This window comes from Tachypleus tridentatus, chromosome 13 (assembly GCF_004210375.1).
Source record: "Tachypleus tridentatus isolate NWPU-2018 chromosome 13, ASM421037v1, whole genome shotgun sequence".
Classification (NCBI taxonomy): domain Eukaryota; kingdom Metazoa; phylum Arthropoda; class Merostomata; order Xiphosura; family Limulidae; genus Tachypleus; species Tachypleus tridentatus.
The window spans coordinates 124,249,925-124,270,446 of NC_134837.1; the positions used below are offsets into that span (position 1 = coordinate 124,249,925).

A 20,522-nucleotide genomic window follows, 5' to 3' on the forward strand; every position below is an offset into this window, starting at 1 on the left:
CATCAGAATGGAAAAAAAAAAGTGGGCTTGAAATTCATCATTAACTGACAGCAAAAACATATGTTCTTTATTTATTGCTATAAAAATAAGTAAAATGTAAAAATTAGAAAGTTATATTAGATAAAGTAATGAAATTTTTGTGGTGGAAAAAACTATAATTTAACATGAAAATCACTTTATACTCAGGGCAGTCAACACTTTTATTTCATATATTCATAGATAAATATTTAGTAAAAATGCTTCATTATAAAGAAAATTATTTTTTTGTACAAGAGACTGTAATGTCTACTAAAAGGTTTCTAAATTTTATAAAGATGTAAGTAATATATCAAAACTTTGGGGTTTCAAGATTGATGTAACCCACAAACTCCATGTGGAAAGAGGTAAACAGACATTTTTTGAGCCTTGTGATACAGCATGTACCTTATATTATGAAACAGCCAATATGATTAATTCATTGTACTGAAAGTGACATTTAAGTGTACTTGTCAGTGTATATCTATAAGAAATACAAATTGTGTTTGTAATAATATTTATTCCAATTGAACCCCAGTAAAAATCTGTGATATTAAAACTCACTGCGTCAGTGAATTCTAATCCCACAAAATATGCATCTGAAAACACGGTCATGAACGTTGGTCCTCTGATGATGAGGTGATTCCAGTCTTGTTAAGTTCTACTGAGATCTTAAAACATAGTGAGTCTGAGATCAGGCGCAGCCATCAGTACAAGACTCAGCTTTAGGATCTTTCCAGAATTGATATAATGAGCAAATCCATAGTATGTATTTATGTAATTATAAACCTACATTTTTTAGAATAGATGCATGGGATAGACCTGATGACGATCCTATGATGTACCACAAATTTGTACATAAACTGGTCTCATAAAGCAGGTTAGTATAATTATAAACCTATTTTTTATTACAGTGGATGTATGGGATGGACCTGACGATGAACCTGTTATATACCATGGTTATACATTTACTACCAAGATTCTTTTCAGAGATGTGATAATTGCTATAAAGACAAATGCCTTCAAATCATCCCAGTAAGTATATTACTTGAATATTTTGTTGAATTAGAGTTTATAACTAAGTATGTTTATAAATAATAACCAATAAACAACAATAACTAGTGTGAAAACATTTAACAAAAACAACAACCCATTCTTATAAAAATTAAATTTTGACAATAAGGAATCCATCAAGAAAGTAAGTTTTGAGACATCTTGACATCTTCTATTTTGTCATCCCTGCTACAAGCAGTTACAGAGATACAAAAGTGTGTGTGTGTGTGTATAATATACCATATACAGGGTGTTCAGAAAGTCATTGTGCACTTATATATTTATTAACAGACATGTTTCAATATAGAATACAGGAGGTAAATATGAATGACAATTATAAACAGTGTTCAAAGTAACCCCCGTTGGCATCAATACAGGCCTAGATTCTTCTTATTTTGTTTCTAAACTGCTATCAGTTGTTGGCTTGAAATAGACTGAATAAAATATGATTACAAAACTGCACAGTGACTTTCCAAAAAACTCTGTAGAACAAAGAGGTAATATGGCTGGGTATTGCTTTACAGTCTAATATAAATATCTTGGTTACCCAGAGTGCTGATTTAAGGCAAAGGCTGTTTTCCTTAATCAAGATAGCTTGTTTATTTTGCATTTATTGATATTAAGTTCTTTGTTTGAAATTACAGTATTTTTTATGGATATACCATGTTTTTTGAGTTGCAATGATGGTAAACATGGGAGGGTTTTTAATTAGGTTCACCAAATCTGGTTTTCACATTTCTGCCTATTTCTCTGATGTAAAATTCTGAACAGTTCATTGCATATTATTTTATAAATGACATTAGAATTGTGTGCTTCTATGTAATTTTTATTTAATAATGATTTTAGTTTAATGCCAGGTTTCTGGGTGATTTGGATTTTAACAGGAATTTTATGTTTGATGGCAAGTTTTCTCCAATTAAATGTTACAAAGAAATCATCAACTCTCAAAATCACTGATTTATCTTCTCTTCAGTACCAGAGTGGGAACTACACATTGCATCATATTGAGTGCACTTGTATTTGTGCTTGTTTACAATACCATGTTAAAAAAATGACTTGAAACATTTTAGGTGAAATCAATAATTATCTACATAGGAATCTGACCAGTATTGGTGAGATTAATTACAGTATGATGGTATTTTTGTTGCCCAGAAGCTCAATGTACAGATCTGTACTTGCCATCAAGTCCAAGAGAGATATGAAGATTATTGTGGGCTCTGTGACCAATAAATTTATGAACTTGCAAGCAATTTGGTACAAAATTTGCTTAAAACTAAGAAGTCCACATGTATCTTATAAGAAACTTTGGAGTTAATTATGAACCCATTACAGGCAAAATATACTACTTGCATATTTTAATTCTCTCCATAATAATATTTCTTTCAAATGTAAATAAAGTGATAACCCAATTGTGTTCCACTTTAGATTCAACTGGATCAGTGAACTAGTAGAAAATCAATAACTCCTGATGAAACTATAATAGCAAAATGTTGAGCTAATAAATTTGCGTTTGTTCTGGAGGTAATATAAGTCATTATTTTATTCATGTTTTTAAAAATGTTTTTGTAATGAAATTCAGTTTAGATTAAACAAAACCAAGAATAATGTTTCTTATAATAATAATAATAATGTTAAAATCAAGAACAAAAACTGAAGTAAATATTCTGTTTTAAATAGGTATCCAGTTATTTTATCAATAGAAAATCACTGTAGTGTTGAACAACAGAATAAAATGGCCAAACACTTAGTTAACATTCTTGGAGGTAGGATGGCTTGCAAATTATGTAGTAGGTTTTTGTTTGTTATTCTATTCTAGCAAATATAATCTATTCTATCTAGATGTTGTAAGAGCAGTGTCAGAAAACAGGAAAAAGTGATGTTAATTTTGCTACAACAATGTCTGCAAACAAGGGGGAAAAGATAAAATAATAATTTAATTATGTAAGATACTGTTCTACCAGTCATACTTCTAAAAATACAAGAGTAAGGTTGAACCTTGAAATTACTGTAGATTACTCAAATTGTTTGGGAAATGAATAAGAAATTTTATTAATTGAAAACTTAATAGATGGAAATCCAAAATGTTTGTTGTATGCAGAAGTAGAAGTAATAAAGGGCATCTCTGTATTTTAATAGCAGTTTAAGGTGAATGTTTATATCAACACTAGTATTCAAGTTTAGTTGATTAAATAATAATATACAATATAGATAAAGATCTCTCACTGACTTCTTTCTCAGATTATCTGTATTGTACCCCAGTGGGAGAAGATGAAAGAGTACTTCCATCTCCACATTCACTGGCCAGAAAAATCTTGATAAAGGTGAAATTTTACCATTGTTTGATACCCATATCTAAATAGTATTATTAGCAAAGCCACATTACAGACAGTGTTGTGTGTGACTCAGAATACAGTCATAGTGCTAGAGTATTAAAATTTGAATAGAATCTTTCATATATTTATAATTAGCATTGCAATTTTTTTAGTGTTTTACATATATTAGATTTAAACAATATTATCATATCTTCTGTTGCATCAATGAAAATAATAACATTAGATTTTTGTCTGAATCATAATTTTATTACTGGAACAAATGGACTTTATTCCATGTATCAGTGGTATTTGTATGAATTAGAGAGTTTTATTTTAAGTAAAGTTTCTTTGTAACAGATCTATTAGAGTGAATATAACTATTTGGGTTTATTGCTGGTACTGTTCACTAGGTCCTTCTCTCTAGTCTATTAGTTCAAAATTAAGGTAAATTAGAATAGATAATCATTGTAGCTTTATCCAAATATATCTGAAACAAATAAAGAAACTTTATAATATCAGAACATATTCAGAAAAGGCTAATCTCTTGTTTAAACATTTAGAAAATTATCTGATTCTCTGTATACTTTGACAGTATTGTATACATCACAAAGTTTAGATACAGTCTTAAGTTTTTCAGAAAAGTCCAAACCCTCTTATGTTACTGTGACAACATTAATGATGAATTTCTAAACAGATTTCTGGTTCTTTACCTGTATGTTTTTAACCCATCTTTATGTGTGTTTGAATCATATGAGTATTCAGTGAAAAAACTTCAAGAGAAACAAATAAGAAACTCACAGCCTGTTAAAGTTCAAAGTCAAAAATATTTCTCTTTTTTTCTTTTTCTTTTTTTTAACTTTTAATGAGAAAGAATCTCCATCAAAAGTAAGTGCAGATTCAAAGATAAAGTGTATTGTTGAATGTAATTTGAGACAGTTGTGTGGGTGATTAATTGATTAACACACAAATAAGGTTGAAATTAAAATAGGTTGTTTTATTATGTTTCTTACAACTTCTTGTGTAAAATAATCTGTTATTATTTTGTTGATCAGTATTTTTATTGGATATACAAGAGTTATTATTTTGTTTTCATAACAGAAATGTTAAAATAAAATTATTTTAAAAGCAATAACTATGACAAGTTTCATTATGTGACTTTGTGTACATCAGAAGTTCTGTACCCAGCTTAATTGTTGAACTAAGCTTTTTGTAATAAATGTTTCACATAATGTGAATATCGATGTTACCAGAGAGCCAGACATTTCTAGATTTTTTGGTCATATGTTATAAATATGTGCAAATATAAAATGCAAGAAAGAAGCTAAAGTAATTTAGTGAAAGTGATGTTAGACTGTGTGATTGTTAGTATAATCATAATGGGCAACACCTAAAGTGAATTTCACAGTAGTATTGTAACAACAGAGGTAAAAAAGAATGGAATAACATAGGCCTTCTTAAAAGTTGTTTTGGTTTTAATAACAGATTTTCCATAATTCAGCTACCCAGAGTTTGATAATAATATTCATTTTTTTTCTGTCACATAGGGATGTTTTTACCCATCAGGAAGAAAAAAAGCTCTTATTTAGATCAAATCATTATTATGTTTACTATGATGAACATTTTTTATTATTGTTACATTTATTAACAAAAATACAAAAAAACTAAAGAAAAGGGAAAAATATTGGTGTCGAATGAATATGCATCTTCACTGATCCTGATTTTTTGTGTGTGTGAAATCTACATATTTTAATGTCAGAATTACATGTTGTGTTCCTTTATGTATTGCATTATGACGTTTTTGAAAAATCTGAACATGATGGAGAAAACTGGATATCATTTACAAATTCAACATACAGGAATTACTTTCAAACATGTAAAAATTTCAAGAAAATAAAAGCATTACAGGACTGTGTAACTTGTCTTGTCAGAGGGTGTTCTAAAGTAATTGAACCCACCTGTGTGAACTTTAGCTGAAAGAAAACAATTATTTCAAGCTCTGGATACAACTGTGATAACCAATAGTATAACAAAGTTTTCTACATACGTTTGACTTGTTTTGAATATATTAAGTTAAAACAAGTGGACTGTGTGTTGTCCACTTATTGTTGACATTTATTGCCAACAAATTGCAGACACCTGCTGTAAATAATCCTGAACCTTGTACAAACACTGACAGTTTTCTATACACTGTTTAATAATGACACACACATGAAGTATATAACATGACTCATATTCAAACTGAATTTTCTGTGTGTGTGACAAAGTTTGTAACATCGACACACTTCATCTGCATTAAAGCTACCACACAAATTATCTGTGTTTGTTATTACATTTATGTATTGCATAAATAAAACAATGACAGAATTCCTATAAAAGTAAAAATGGTCAGAACCTGAAAAATTAGGAGAAGAAAATATTAATATTAATAACTAGAAGCTTTGTTATTTTTTTTTATTTTACAGGATTCTGAATATAGATTTTGTGCTGTTTTTGTTTATTTTTGTAAGTGTTGTATCTCCAAAGAAGACTGATTTATTTCCTTCTTATCCTACATGATTTATTTAACTTGTCAGTAATGTAGCCATTGCATTTGCAAGAAAGATTGTCATTTAATGGCAACTTGCAGGAATGTCACTTGAATGGAGGGAAGGCAACCAAAACACTAACACCCAATTATGGGGGGTATGGCAGTTTGTGTAAAACATTTTCTAGGCAGATTGACAAACACACACAAATTATACCATAGTGTAAGGCCTTCAGCTGAAATGCTGGATCCACACAAGGTCATATTTCTTTGCACCACCCATCCCCCAGCATATTTTTGAAACAATACTCCTCTTGTTGAATATATAATTTGTTAAAATTATAAATAAGAAAGACACAATTTGAAGCTGATACACAATTAAAAACATTTTTTAATTCAGGTCAACCTGTGACCTATAAAATGTTGGACTCTAACATGTTTCAACATTTACCTGACTCATGATGACATCATGGTAAACATTTTTATTATCTGTTGCTACAGCCAGATTTTTAGATGTACACACTACAGAAAATCATTTGTTGAAAACTGTTACAGTTCAAGATTTGCTAATGTATGTTGATTACATTTTAATTAGTTTGAACATGCTTGATGGTGTCACCAGATAGGATTGTACTTTTATGTACTGTTGCACTAACACATTTACATTATGTGAATTCCTGATATAAGTAGGACATTTTTAAACAGAAATATAAAATAAAGTGTATGACTTACAAAGGTAAATATGTTATTTTTTAGGGAAGAAAACTGACTGAAGAAAATCTTGAAGCTTCAGAAGAGCTGTTAGAAGAAGAGGAGAAGAGAGAAGAGTTAATAGAAGTGTCACGTGTGTATGCTAGTGAAAGTACCACACAGCAGAGTTTAGTTCGAAAGGTCATACCTTTTTACACATATCATTTTGTAACTGTTGCACAGGTTGTTTATTTGACAAAAATAATAATTTTTACTTCTCTTACTGTTGATTCTAATTCAGGTCTTATTTCAGGTGCAGTAACATTGTGTGAACAAACTTTCTTTAGTCTAGATTTGATGCATTTCATCATTGTTATTACTGTGTTAACAGATATTCTTCAGCTAAGTGGTTTGTGTATTTCATTTATAATTACTACTGTGCTAGTAGGTTTTCTTCGACTCTCTGTTTTGTTTCAACATTGTCACTATTGTGTTTACAAGATAAATGATTTAGTTTTAATTTTACAGAGTAAGTCATACAAACTAGACAAGGACTTTTCTGACCTAGTAACTTACATTAAAGCTGTGAGATTTCATGGATTTGAAAAAGCCAAGTGTTGTAAGTATGAACTGTATTTATCTTCTACAAGCTGATGTACCCATCAATGATGAAGAATGTTTAAACTTAATTAAAACAGTGTAGCATAACAGCAGTCATATATTTCAATGTAATAACTTGAATGCAAACTTTATTTCAAAATTTCAATTTAATAAGAAAACTTCATAAAAAACATTTGTAGTCTTTTCATACACCAACAAATAAAGATCTTGAGGTGGTCCCACCCTCAAACACCCTACATGCCATCGACCATGAGAAAAGCATAGTTGTTTGAAAAACAATCAAGCAACTTTCATACTTTGAGCTCAAATCACTTTAGAATATTCAATATCATCTGAAGCATCAACCTACCAAGTTTGTTTGAGATTGACTGAATAGGCTGGGAGTAACTAACCAACAGGTTTTACAAAGTAGTTTAGAATTAAGTTCAGTTCTGACCCAATTGGGACACTCCCTAATAGTTCACGGTGTTTATATACAAATTTAGGTTGAGATTGGTCCAATAGACTGAGAGGAGTTAGGGTGCAGATAAACTGACATTAGACAAAGATTGTTGAAATGGTTTTAACTTGTCTCTGAAATAACGTTACAGTTTTCTATATAGTGATTGTTTCTGAAAGTTACTGGTATTGGTTTATAGAAATGAAAAAAATGTTTATTTTTTGTTTATATATATATTCCTTTAATCAATTTCTGAACTATATCAAGATGTAAGTTTGTTTTTAACTTTTAGATAAAAAACTGATTAGCTATTCATCTCCTCCTAAATGAAAATGAAACCTACATACTATGGAGGTTAAAAAATTTTACTAGCTTTTAGCATATGTTTTGTGTTTCAACACTTCTTCCAAGTTCTTCATCACAGCTATCAACTGTACTCTACCAACTCTGAAGTTTAAATAACTGAAACAGTATTGATAAGTTACTTTTCTTGATGCTGTTTTTATTGTATTCCTCTTAATGAGAAACACCTTAAACATGCTGAATCTTAAACAGTCTCTGTTTTGAAAGTTTTATAGAAATATATAAATTGCAAATGAACTGCAAAGGTTTTGAAGTATAACACCTTGATCTTTTGTGTTGTTTGGTCCACTGTTGTATTTGGGATATTTGTTAAGGTTTTGACAGTTTGTGGATGCTTTACACCAAGTTCTCACTGACAACCTAATAAATAAAACAGTGAAACACCTGTAACAGTAAACAGAAGAACTTTACCTACAGGTGATTTCAAGTATTCTAGATTAGATATTTAGCCTTGGAAACCTCACTGAAGTGTGATTGATAAAAATGCTATATGGGTCCTCATAACTTATTTTTGCATTCATTACAATGTGTACTTGTAACCAAAATTAATAGGTTTGTTTCCGTGCTCTGTATCTGTTTATAAAAACTTAATATATATATTGTGCCAAGCTGTCTGTGATTAGGTTTGTCAATTTGTTTCTTTAGGGAAGTTTTATGAAATGGCTTCTTTGAGTGAAACCCAAGCACAGTATCAGATCAACAGTGCTGGAAAAAAGTTTGTGGAACATACCATGAAATACTTAACAAGGATCTACCCCAAGGGATTACGGACAGGATCAAGTAATTTCAGTCCCCTGGCTTTCTGGAATGTAGGATGTCAACTAGGTAGGATCTTTATGATAAATTGTGACTTACATTCAAGTCCTTAATTAGTAGCCCAATGAAGGGGTCACAGACCTAATCAAGAATGTCTGTTTTTTTTCTTTGCAGTTGCTCTTAACCATCAGACTTTTGATGAAAATCTATACTTGCATGAAGCTAAGTTTGCTTTGAATGGAAATTGTGGATATGTTTTAAAGCCCCACTTTCTAAGAGATGGTAGGATCTTTAAGTAGTTTAATAACAGAAAATTTGTAGTTATAAAGGTTTTGTTGTTTTTTCTTTTACCATAATTAATTTTAAAAGTAGAATTTAACTGGGTGTATATTTAGACTGTTCTAAGGTCTATATGGTAAACGTTTCTAATTTTTCTAAACTGATTAGTTCAAGCTCCAGTCAACAATATCATTGTTTGCCTTTGGGAGGGATCTCTTTGGGTTTTTTATTTTATAAATGTTATATGTTCCCTTATGTGTGTGAAATTGTTATTGTACATTAATTCTGTGTAGGAACCATTCCCACTGTCTTGGAGTTAGTAGGAATAAAAGTAACAGGTGGACTTGGGGTGCCCTGAGGAATGTCCTTATCTATAGTTACCCCAGGGTGTTTTACAAATCTGTTATCGTATTTTATGTTTCTGGGTTTTGGATGCACAGTTTTTGAAACTCTGTTCATAACTCCACTCAAAAGCTGGTGGAACCAAACTTGACACATATATTTTATAGGCAGATTTCCTAACTTTTTTTTGTGTGTATGGGGGGGGGATGAATCCTCTTTGTGGTAGGTATAAAAGTAATTGAGGATGATGGAGAAGTTTGATCTGTACTTTGGGGACTTTTGAGAGCCATGCAGGTGACCCTTGAACCCTGTAGAAAAATGAGGTATTTTATGCCAGTACAATTAACATGAAAAGATACTGTGTAGCTGTTGTGAACTTTTCTAATGATGTATAAGAAATGCTGCAATATTGTCAATATACTTTTAATCTGTTTCTAAAGTGCTTTTAACAGCTTTTCTTGGGAGTTAAGCCTCTTAATTACCTAAGTTAGGCTGCAGAGTCATACTTTGTACACAGTTTAAGATGTATCTTGTTTCTAAACAATACAATTGTTCAGTTATACAATATCAGAAATAGTTGTACATGCTTGTTTGAAGATCAAAATAATAATTTTCCTGTCTCTTTCTATACAAAATACACTTCTCTTTTTGTGCTCTTTATTTCTCCCTATCCCTTTTTGTCACTCTTCCACCTTTCCTTGTATCTCTTTTCTCTTGTGTAAACCAAACAAACAATACTCTTTGTATTTTATCTTATATTGTCCAAGTTTGCTATAGAAATATAAGTTAATAGTTTCTTCATTATTGTACTCAAGGTTTATGTTTTCTAAACGAAAATGAACAATATTTACCATATTAAAATGATGTTTTCTGACTCATGAGATTTGAATTATAATCTTGGATGGAAGCAGAGGCTTTAATTATTTATGTGAATTTTGATTGAAACATTCAACTGATTATTGGACTTATCAAACAGGACATGGAGAGTAAAATACTGTTATGTCTTTTAAATTACAGGAAGTTTTGATCCCTCTAACCTGAAGGAAAATCAGTACAAGAAAACCTTTACAGTAATGGTATGGTTCTTTAAAAATAATAATACTTACTTATTTCAGGTTAGAAGTAAAAGTGTGAACAGAAACCATAACTTGCAGAAAATAACCATCGTCCATTTTAAACTCAAGTTTCATTTCTTATTCACAAATTACACACACAAAATAAGATCTGATTAAGACAAAAATTGGAAGATGAACCCTTTAAACTTGTGGACGATTATGTTACCAAACTGTGTTACACTCGCACTTCTGAATAGTTAAGCTGCTTATACAAGAAGGCTATTAATTAAAAGGATGCATTGTTTTGAGAAACATTGAATTATTCTGTTTTTAAATTAGTTTACTAAGAACTGTAGGTATATTCAATCCTCACAAATAACTGTCTATACATATTTACTAAATATTTCAACACTGTGAAACTAGGTTATAAATGGTCAGCATATTCCCAAGCCTGGAGAAACTGCGACTGGAGAGATAGTTGACCCTTACGTCAGCATCAAAATCTATGGACATCCTGTAGACAGCAATAAAAAGAAAACAAGTGTTGTGAAGAACAATGGTTAGTGATAAGTACTGAGGTGTAATATTAACATGTGGTTAGTGATGAGCACTGAGGTGTAATGTTAACATGTGGTTAGTGATACGTACTGAGGTGTAATGTTAACATGTGGTTAGTGATACGTACTGAGGTGTAATGTTAACATGTGGTTGAGTGAGGTGTAATGTTAACACTGAGGTGTAATGTTAACATGTGGTTAGTGATACGTACTGAGGTGTAATGTTAACATGTGGTTAGTGATGAGTACTGAGGTGTAATGTTAACATGTGGTTAGTGATGAGTACTGAGGTGTAATGTTAACATGTGGTTAGTGATGAGTACTGGGGCATAATGTTAACATGGAAAGCTGTACTGGGGCATGATGTTTGATATGCTGTGTATATTGTTAATGTTTAGCCTAATATTTAAGACTTAAATTAATTGTCAGTTATTTAAGTGCAGGTAATTGCAATTAATTAATTATATTAGAATAAAATACATGTTTTTTTACAGAAAGAAAATTACCTCTGGTATAATTTATAAAAAAAAATTTAAATTGTACAAGTGAAAAAGAAATTATAGAGGTCCTAAAAAACTAGCTACTTACAGTGCGTTATTCACTGATAATCTGTGCTGTGAAAGCCCAATGAATACCTAAATCTTAAAATGCCAGCTACTTGTAATATTTAATGATAAATTAAAAGATTACCCATACCATTTACTGTTAATCAAGATGGTGAATTGTTATTTTCACCCAGGTTTCTTTCCCATTTGGAATGAGAAGCTTACTTTTGATATCCAAATGCCAGATCTTGCTATTGTTGTATTCACTGTAAAAGATGAGTGTATGACTGGTCGAAACTTCAGATTGGGACGTTATGCACTCCCTTTTAACTCAATCTCTGAAGGTAAGCTATAATTAAGTCTTTTTAGCAAGGACAAGTTGTCCATGTAAACAACTAAGAGTTATCTATCTGTTAAAGATATCTTTCAAATATTTATAGTAAGGAGTTGTCTTCTTACAAGACAGTTTGTAGTCAAGAGTCTATCTTCTCATTCTCTACAGTATTATGAGGGGAAGTAGGCTTTCTTGTCAGTGCTTATTCTTTTGGTCATGCTCATATGGTTTCCCTCTCGGTGTGGATTCCTGTACATGGTAAGGGAACCTCCCAGGGAAGACTCTGTTCTTTCAGTTTACATCCTCTGGGTTCTAAACATCCACCAACATGTTTTCCATGTGTAGCGACCTGCAAAGGAGAGGAGAGGATCCTTGTGGTTGAGGGGTCCAACCCTAACACACCACTTTGGCCTTGAATTCCTGTAGACGGGCGGCCTTTGGGTGGCCTTCCTTGGGTCAATCGGCTGGTCCTCTAGAGCCAACCAAATACCAGTGTTGGAAGTTCTCAACGGGTGTTGTGGACATTGTGTCTGATGTTGGTGTTTGGGTATAGTGCTCACGGAACCCTGGCATTGCTGCAATGTCCTTGTTTGATGTTGTAGTGTGTCCCCACGTAGGGCTCCATGGTGGGTGGAATCGGTGGGTGCCAAAATTTCCCTTTTTTTATTATGGATCCTCAAAAAAAATTAAATAAAATAATAAAAAAACAGTCCATAGGTAAACGACCACGTCTTGAAGTTTCTGAGCAGCAATCTTCAACATCTGTACAACCAGTTGTACCTCATTTTCTTATCCAACATTCTCTTTCAGATAAACCTTTGGGGCAAATGTCCCCCTTTTTTATTCATAAGGGACTGGAGGGACTTGCTGGCTCTCCAAAGTCAGTAAAGAAGCTTCGATCTGGTGACATATTGGTGGAAACATCCACATCTCAACACAGTGAACTCTTCTTGCATTCAAAAGCAATTGGGGATATACCTATTGAGGTTACACCTCATGCTACTTTAAATTCATTATGAGGAGTTAGTGTTGAGAGGGATTTGAAGAACATCCCCGAGTCAGAGATTCTTGCTGGTTTCTCCACTCAAGGAGTTTCTGCAGTGAGGTGTACCTCCACTCACAAAGATGGAATTATGATGCCAACTAACATCCTCGTTCTGACATTTACATCACCATGTCCACCTGCCACCATCAAGGCAGATTATCATAATTGCAGAGCACAGCCACACATTCCAAACCCTCTCAGATGTTTCCAGTGTCAGCGATTCAGTCACTTGAAGACATTGTGTCGTGGTTCCTTAATGTGTGCTCGTTGAGGTGGCAAGGACCATGATGCCTGTAAGTGTGAAATGGACCCTCATTGCATCAATTGCAATGGGTCTCACCCATCCTACTTTCGTACTTGTCCTAAATGGTTGGAAGAAAAAGAGGTGCAGCATTTGTAAATGATTCATAACATTAGTTATCCTGAGGCCCAAAAGTTGCTGTCCACTACCTCATCTCGGACGTGTGCTGCTGCACTTCATTCCACAACTACAGTGGGAGTGCAGACAGATCTCTGTGCCTCATAAAGAATTATTCTCAAAACAAATGAAATGCCTTTTGACCTCCATGGTTAAAAAAGTTGATGAATCAACTTCAACACCCATCTCTGTCCCTTACATACATTGCAACAAACCCCAAGATCCACATCCTTTGGTTCTGGGTACAGGCATTTCCTCGGATACATCTTCATCTCCCACCCCAAGATTTAAAACAATCATTCGTTCACGTCCTCAGTCACTGGAATCCCCTTCCAACAACAAAGACCTACCCAATCAACCCAGAACAGGATCCATGTAGGTCAATAGACCTCCCTTGAATATGGACAGTAAGGAAAAAAGACATGATCAAAAACAGAAAGGCTCTCCATCCAATTCGCCTACACGTAAATAAAAATGGCCACCTTGATACAAAGGAACTGTCGAGGTTTACATTCTAATCTGGATGATATCAAAACTGATTGCTTTCTACCATCCTATATGTCTTTCCTTACAGGAAACCTTTCTGAAACATGCCAATACAGTCACCTTTCTGTGGTATTTTTTGAACAGAAATGACAGGCTGTGTGATGGACGAGTGCATGAAGGGGTGGCACTGTTGGTTTATCAGTATATACCCACCCTGTCTTTGCCACTCAACACACCCTTGGAGGCTGTAGCCATCTGTGTTTCCTTGGGACATACCATCACTGTTTGTTCTCTCTACCTTTTGCCTGGAGAGACCTATGATCAATCAGACCTTGAACAGTTGCCATCTCCCTTTTTCATCCTGGGGGACTTTAATGGAAATCACCTCTTCTGTGGAAGTGATGATATTGATAGAAGGAGTTGCTCTGTTGAGCATATGCTCTTTGATCACAACCTTTCTCTTTTCAATACTGGTTCTTCCACTTATTTTCATGCACCTAGTCAGTCCTTTACTACTACTGATCTCTTAGTTTGCTCCCCTTCATTATACTCCCATTTTTAATGGAGGGTTGACAATAATCCATGAAGCAGTGATCATTTTTCTATAATTTTAAGAGAGACTGGCCATGGTCAATGCAACCCAACCCATGTGCCCCAGTGGAAGCTGGATTAGGCAAACTGGCCCTCTTTCACTGCTCTCACAGAACTTGACCCTGCCATTATCTGTAAGCCATCAATAGACAACTGTGTGGCAGCAGTAACTGACTGTATTATACTCAATGTATTCCTAAAACCTCGACACGTTTTCCACTATATCCTCGTCTCTGGTGGAATCCTGCCTGCCACATGGAACAGAAGGCTCAAAAACAGACCTGAGATAGTTGTCGTAGATATCCCACACTCTCAAACTGCATCACTTTTCAGCAGGCCCGTGCACATGCTCAGTGGGTAAGATCTCAAAGCCAGAAGGAATCTTGGATTAAGTTTACAACTGGCATATCTTTTACCACCAGTTCCAAAGTCATATGGGACAAGAGTCAAAAGGTCAATGGGCAATATAATTCTGTTCCCCTCTCCATTTTGCTCTCTGGTGGCCAGGAAGTAGCTGATACCGGGAGTATCAACAATACTCTCAGTGAAAGCTTTTGCTGGGTATCTAGCACTTTTGCTTCTTCCTCCACCTTCTTAGCCATCAAGACTCAGGCAGAGTGATCACCTCTTTCCTTTCGAGGTGATTGTGTCTATGACTATAATCATCCCTTTACACTGGTGGAACTCAAACTGGCCATTCATTGGACTGGCAGTACATCAGTTGGACTTGATGATGTACACTATGACATGCTACGCCATCTATCTGCTGCTTCTCTTGCTATTCTTCTGATTGTTTTTAACTGGATCTGACAGGAGAATGTTTCTCCTGATGCCTTGCACTTGACTATTGTCTTACCTTTCTCTAAGCCTGGGAAGGATCCCAAAATTCCTTCACACTACCATCCAGTTGCTTTGATGAGCTGTCTCTGTAAGACCTTAGAGAGGATGGTTAATGCTTGTCTTGTTTAGTTCCTTGAATCAAACAACCTCCTCTCGTGCACCCAGTGTGGGTTCTGACGACAGCTCTCCACCATGGACCACCTGATTTGACTTGAAACATCAATCAGAGAAGCCTTTCTCAAATGACAACATCTTGTATCAATATTCTTTGACATTGATAAGGCTTATGATACAATTTGGAGGTATGGCATTTTGCGAGACCTCCATATATATGGGTTACCTGGCCATTTGCCCATTTTTATTAAAAAATTTTTAATGGACAGGAGATTCCAAGTTTGTGTGGGAATCACTTTCCCATTCTTTTCTACACTTTTCAGTATAAAAATTAATGCCATCACTGAACAACTCCCTCTCACTGTTGCAAATGAGCTTTATGTCAACGACTTTCACATCTCATGTGAGTCGTTGAACATGAGGTATATTGAGCGGCAGCTACAGACTGCCCTCAATTGTTTACTGAAGTGGATCACAGCAAACGGCTTTATTTTCTCTCTCTCTAAAACCGTTTGCATGCACTATTGGTGAAGTTGTGCTGCTTATGGTCCCTGAGACAAAGTTCTTGTGGCTTATCTTTGACCCTAACCTGACCTTCATACCACACATCAAGCAGCTACTAGTCAAATGTATAAGAGCACTGAACATCCTCCGAGTCATCTCTACCACCACCTGGGGAGAGGATTGATGTTCTATGCTAAAGATATATCGTGCTCTTATTGAATCGAAACTTGACTGTGGATCACTGTTCTATGGCTCTGCCAGACCCTTGGCATTAAAGATGCTAGACCCCATTCATCATCAAGGACTTCCACTCTGCACTGGGACTTTCTACACTTCCCCAGTTCAGAGCTTATACATAGAGTCTCATGAACCTTCTTTGCATCTCTGCTGTTTTCAACTGTCTTTACTGTATGCTTTGAAACTTCGTTCCTTACCAAAGCATCCCACCTGGGGTTGTGTTTTCCTTCTGTGGTGGGCCATACCTTTTTAGAACAGATGGTCTGCCATTGCTCCTTTTGGCCTTCATATCCAGGCAAAGTTGGATGAATTGGGTCTGTCTTTTGATAATATTGCTGTATCCACTGGTTAGCCCATCCCACCATGGCTTATTACAGTCCCCAGATGTGAACTTCTTTTAGTTATCTGAGAAAAGCAGATACTCCAGATTGGAAATACTGCCTTTTATTTGTTGAACATCTTTTGAACCATCCTTCCATTCCTATTCATATAGATGGTTCAAAATCAGGTGACTCTGTTGACTCTTCCATTGGTGGTTGTATGCAGAATCCCCTCTTCAGCTTCTGTGTTCACTGCTGAACTGTACGCCATTTTTCTTGCCCTGGATCGCATAGAAGCTAAGCAGCACTCAAATTGCACTATTTATAGTGACTTGCTTAGCTCTCTACTGGAACTGGAATCACTTCATGTTGGTTCACACCCTATTCTTGCCAATATTCAAAACTGACTGGCCCATTTCTCTTTGACATCTACTTCTATCCAGTTTTTCTGGATACTGGGCCACTTTGGTATTCATGGGAACAAACTCGCCAACACCACAGCTTAGTCTATCTGCTCTGGTACTGTCACCGCTGTGCCTGTCCCATAAGTGGACTATGTCTGTAGAAGAACAAGCTTTTCCAAATAAAACCCTGTATTGGACTTTGGCCATCTTGCTTCCATAAGGATCGGAAAGAGGAAGTTATTCTAACTAGGCTACGCATTGGTCACAGTTTTTTAACTCATCGTTTTTTTTTTATCTGGAACTGATGCACCAGTGTGTAGTCTGTTTAATACTCAGGTCACAATAAGCCACATTTTACTTTCTTGCCATTGTTACGACTCTCAACAACAGCACCATTTTAAACATGTTCTGTCTCAAGGTTTGTCCATAACGTTAGACACTGTTGTTGGTGATGGTGACACTGTCCACCTTGGTAATGTTTTCAGTTTTTTAAAGGCCATTAATCTTTATAATGCCATTTAAGTTTTCTAATTTATACATTAGACCTTTTTTAATCTGATTTCCCTTTTAAGAACCACAGTCCATCTAGTTTGATTTAAAATTAGAAAATGGCCGTAACATCAAATAACTCAAAACCAGGACTGGAAAGGCCAACTGGAAAGGGTGACTAATACTGCTGTTTGAACTACTCATTAGTCATCCTGGTGAGTTATTATTAACATTTTGCTACATGTCTTTTAAAACTTTTATTGCTTTACTTTTTTAAAATGGCCATTACGTCAAATAACTCGGAACCAGGACTGGAAAGGCCATCTTCAGGTGACTGGTTTTTGTACTTACCTGTTAGTCTTCCTGGAGAGTAATGATAATTACAATTATGCTACAGGAAGTTCTTTAGGACTCCTAATCCTGTAGTTTTTCTCTTAACGTTGTGGACTAGATGTAAACATTGGTTTTATGCTATTTATGTTTGTTTTTTAAACTTTGTTTTGTTTTACTTTAATTTCCTTTTCTGAATTTTACTAAATTTACTTTAATTTTAACTTTTTACCAGATGTTTGGCACAGATAGCCTAGCTCCTTTGTGCCATAAAATACTAAATCAACCAACCAACCATATGCATTCTCTTGAGTGGGAACTCTCCTATGAAAGGAATTTCCTCTTGGATCTTCCAGTTGCCCTTCCTGTTTCCTGTGTTCAATACTATGTTAGTTGATCCTCTTCCATCTCCTTGTTTGGATCGACATCTTTTTCAAGAATGCTTCTCTCAATACACAAAAGATTTCCAGTACTTGGTCATCATCAGAATCTGGACTTGATTTGTTTTGCCACATCTCATTTCCTCCATCTTCTGTAGCAGATGGTGTTTATTGTGCTTTCTGACAACTCCTCATTGGTCTCCTACATCACCAAGCAACAGAGTACCAAATCTAGATCTCATTGTTTTTGGATGTTGGAACTCCTTTTCTTGGCACAGGAGCACTAGATTCATTTATTAGCTTGCCATGTCCCAGATGCTTTGAATTTCATAGTGAATTATTATTGGTCCCTGGTGGAGTGGTCCCTAGATCCTCTGGTTTTCCAAGGGTTTTGCACTCATCTGGGTACTCCCTACATTGATGCATTTGACATTCATCTCAACAACAAACTGCCATGGTTTTGGTCTCCAGTTGTATATTTTTATACTTTGGGAGTTGATATCTTCCTGCCCAGTTCTCTCCTTTATTCAAGCCACTCTGTGTTTGGTATTTTTAGTGGTTCCATATTGGCCAATATTGGTTCCCTGTTCTTGAACCTCAGCAGATGTTATTTCTTCTATTTCTGTAACTCTTTGTCAACCTCATTTGAATGTCCTTCATCACAGCAACCCCACCCTCTGGCTTTGTTCTTGGTTTTTGTCACATCCTTTGTGAGATGCATGGGTCTCACATGGCATGTTGCTTCTCCCCTTTTATGTTTTGTATGTTCCTTCATATTTTCAGTTTACCAGTGCTTTTGGTATGCTTTTCATCATTGGTTTATGTGGCATGTTTTTCATTCTTCCCACCCTTTATTCCTCATCTTTCTCACCAATTTTTCACGACTTTTTATTCAGGGCCTTTCCTTGTTGACTGTTTCTGACTATCAAACTTCTTTGTAAATTTGATGGACTGCCAATTATGAACTATCATAAGTAAAGCAGAAAGGAATTTCTGCCCATCCTTGCTACTCCCTTGATTGATTAAATTTGGAATGGTCTTTTTTTTCTCAAATAGGGTTTTTACAGTCACCTGTTTCACTTTTTCTGGTGTGTAGTTCTTCCAGAGTCACCACCACCTTTTACTCTTCCTTCCTTAAGTGGAATTTGGAAGTCCTTAACACTTTTCTATTCTCAGCCACTTGGGTGGTTGACCATGGAGACTTCTTCAGGAGTGTAGCATACATATAGTACCATTATTTCTCTCCACACTCTGTTGAGAAAACAAAGCTGGAAACCCTCTCTTCATCTCCTTTCTAGATTACTGTTCCTATAATTGAGACTGATAGATGCCCTTACTCTCATCTCCATTATTGCAGTTGCATGTTGCATTTTTCATACTCTCACAGCTGAGTTCTTGAGACTTTGTTCACCTTGTAATGCTTGTTATAGTATATATGATGTCCTGTTCTACGGTTCAGCAGATGTTCCACATCCTACTCATAATTCCAGATGCATATGGATTTTCTTCCCTACCCTTATGGTTGAGTGGATCTTGTCCTTTTCCTGCTCATAAATCTTACTACCTAATGAATCCCTGTTGTTATGGTTGAGATTCACACGCTGCCTTATAAACCCAGTTTCAGTTTGGTATACTTCTACAGTTCATGTTTACTTGTGGTTTGGGTTTGTCTATATCTCTTGTTCATGACCTGCTCACCTTACCTGTTGTATATTGTCTATACGCCATTGATTCTTCAGCACTGTCTTCAACCTTGTATTATTAAAGATGGAAAGTAAAATCTCATCTTTCATTTGGTGTTGGGGAAAGTCTTGCTCCAAGGTTTTCTGAGACCATTCATTATTGGTTGGTACTCAATGCCATTTGTTTCACAACACCTCACTTCTTCAAGGGAATACCTTTACCAGTAATAGTTCAGGTCCCCCTGGTGTGTACTTTCATTCAGTTACTGATCATATCTGATTGATTCCCTGTGGATGCTTTCCAAAGTTACTCTCTTATTTCTGTGTTACACCCGTTCTTCCACCTACTTAATGTGGGATTCTAGCTTTTATGTGAAAAGAGGTATGTACAGTATAGAAAGTTATTTTCCTAAACTGCAAATAGATTTTCAGATATAAACTCAACCCTCTTATACATTTCCTACCCACATCCAAGATTTTTCAATTTCTCTGATGTACCCAACTTCAAAAGTGAAGTAAATGAAATGTAATACAGAAGGAACCAGCTGCTCCAAGAGTGTGTGTGGTGCTCCTATTGGTGGAGAATGATTGCATGTGCCATACCTGCTAAACAAGAAGTTAAACTGATAAGTATAAAGGCTAGGGTGTCAAGTGAGAATATGTTTTTAATATCATTAGAGGACAAATGAATATCGAGAAAATCATTCACATGAGTAGAGGTAAGTATCTATTGAAAATCTATTTTCAGTGTTGGAAAATGACAATGTAAAAAAAGCAGGACAAGAAAATATCCTGTT

At 34.9% G+C, this 20,522-nt stretch overlaps 1 protein-coding gene across 7 annotated transcripts in view; it reads left to right on the forward strand.

The window, feature by feature from the left end:
* The window catches only part of LOC143240553 (1-phosphatidylinositol 4,5-bisphosphate phosphodiesterase delta-4-like), a 55,958-nt gene that overhangs the window by 32,841 nt on the left and 2,595 nt on the right, over positions 1-20,522 (forward strand). For 5 of the 7 annotated variants that reach the window (XM_076483185.1, XM_076483187.1, XM_076483189.1 and 2 more), the window contains 9 exons: positions 930-1,050; positions 2,746-2,831; positions 3,307-3,389; positions 6,661-7,213; positions 8,663-8,842; positions 8,948-9,055; positions 10,412-10,470; positions 10,873-11,008; positions 11,746-11,895. In XM_076483185.1, the coding sequence (XP_076339300.1) occupies positions 930-1,050; positions 2,746-2,831; positions 3,307-3,389; positions 6,661-7,213; positions 8,663-8,842; positions 8,948-9,055; positions 10,412-10,470; positions 10,873-11,008; positions 11,746-11,895 (1,476 nt within the window). The remainder of the gene's footprint in view (positions 1-929; positions 1,051-2,745; positions 2,832-3,306; positions 3,390-6,660; positions 7,214-8,662; positions 8,843-8,947; positions 9,056-10,411; positions 10,471-10,872; positions 11,009-11,745; positions 11,896-20,522) is intronic. The other 2 variants (XM_076483188.1, XM_076483186.1) reach the window with 2 other exon arrangements.